The sequence below is a fragment of the Austrofundulus limnaeus genome, unplaced genomic scaffold, assembly GCF_001266775.1.
Source record: "Austrofundulus limnaeus strain Quisiro unplaced genomic scaffold, Austrofundulus_limnaeus-1.0 Scaffold25, whole genome shotgun sequence".
NCBI lineage: Eukaryota > Metazoa > Chordata > Actinopteri > Cyprinodontiformes > Rivulidae > Austrofundulus > Austrofundulus limnaeus.
Window position 1 is genome coordinate 3,225,318 of NW_013952427.1, and position 1,298 is coordinate 3,226,615.

At 36.4% G+C, this 1,298-nt stretch overlaps 1 protein-coding gene across 2 annotated transcripts in view; it reads right to left on the reverse strand.

Moving 5' to 3' along the window:
• The window catches only part of fkbp8 (FKBP prolyl isomerase 8), a 15,657-nt gene that overhangs the window by 10,752 nt on the left and 3,607 nt on the right, over nt 1-1,298 (reverse strand). For both annotated transcript variants that reach the window (XM_014004641.1, XM_014004642.1), the window contains exon 5: nt 295-515. In XM_014004641.1, coding sequence (XP_013860095.1) covers nt 295-515 — 221 coding nt within the window. The remainder of the gene's footprint in view (nt 1-294; nt 516-1,298) is intronic.

Sequence of the window (1,298 nt, forward strand, 5' to 3'; positions counted from 1 at the left end):
TTGTTGAATCTATGCCACAAAGAATTGAGGCAGTTCTGAAGGCAAAAGGGGGTCCAACCCGTTACTAGCGTGAGAGACATATAAGATTCAACTAATGTAAGTTTGATTGCAGACTTTTTCGTGTTCTGTTATTTTTATTGAAAAAAAAATACAGTCTTTTAATAAATACTAGTAATTCTGCTGTCGATCATTTTATGTTCAAAAGCCATCCCAAGGCCAATACTCTAGGGGAAACCCTGGAAAGATATGATCGTTTGTTTGCTCACACCTGACTGATGTGTTGATGATTCTCACCTTTGGAGCTAGACTCTGTTATCTGCAGGGCAACGCCGTACGAGTTGACAGCAAACGCATAATCTCCACGTTGGTAGTGCACATTGCCCCTCTCTCTCTTATGAATGGCCAGGGCAATTTTCTCTGACGGGGACAGAAGCTCCAAGTCTGGTGCATCTGTAGCCTCCAAGAGTTCCACCTCCAAGGACAAGGAAGCATTTGGAGGGATCTCAGGGTCGAGGCTAGCAAGAGAAAAATATTAGAAAATGAGTCAAGGACACAGGAAAAGAGATATTTAGAAAATACAAACTGATATTTTATGCCCCAGCAAACAAAGTAAAGCTTATTTAGGGTTCCTAAAAGTCAGTTTAGCTTAATAACCTTTAGATTTTGCAGTATTTGTTTGTGAAAAATCAATATTTTAATGCTTACAGTTAAAGAGAAAATGTCTGAAACCTGAGTGTTTTGGACAACTTTTCAAGTTGACCACTTTATTTTCTTTCCTTATCTTTGAAAAAAAAAACATTTTAGATTTTATATACACTGCTCAAACAAACAGCAATCAAAAAAATATAAGTGTTTTTCTATCTCATAAATTTACCTTTACACTGCTTGACTTATTTGTGCAAAATCAGTATTTTGAGAGCCTCCCTGAAAGACTCAGGGAGGCTCTCAGAAGTTTCCTGCTTATTTATTTCTTGCAGATTGAACTAGTAATGCTTGACATAATTTCAGAACTTTGACCTTTAAAATCTGTAATTAACTGTAATAAATGTGTTCATGTGCGAGCTGCTGAGGCAGGAGAAGCTGCTTATTCGGTAATAGTTTGTAAAATTTCTTAATATTGGACAACCTACATTTGCCAGACTGGATGTTTATTTATGCAGTCTTCTTGTTTATTTTAAAGAAAGCAATAAGGATTAAACATGGGGCTGGATACAGCGGGTAAAATAAGTATTGAACACGTCACCATTTTTCTCAGTAAATATATTACTAGAGGTGCTAATGACATGAAATTTTCACCA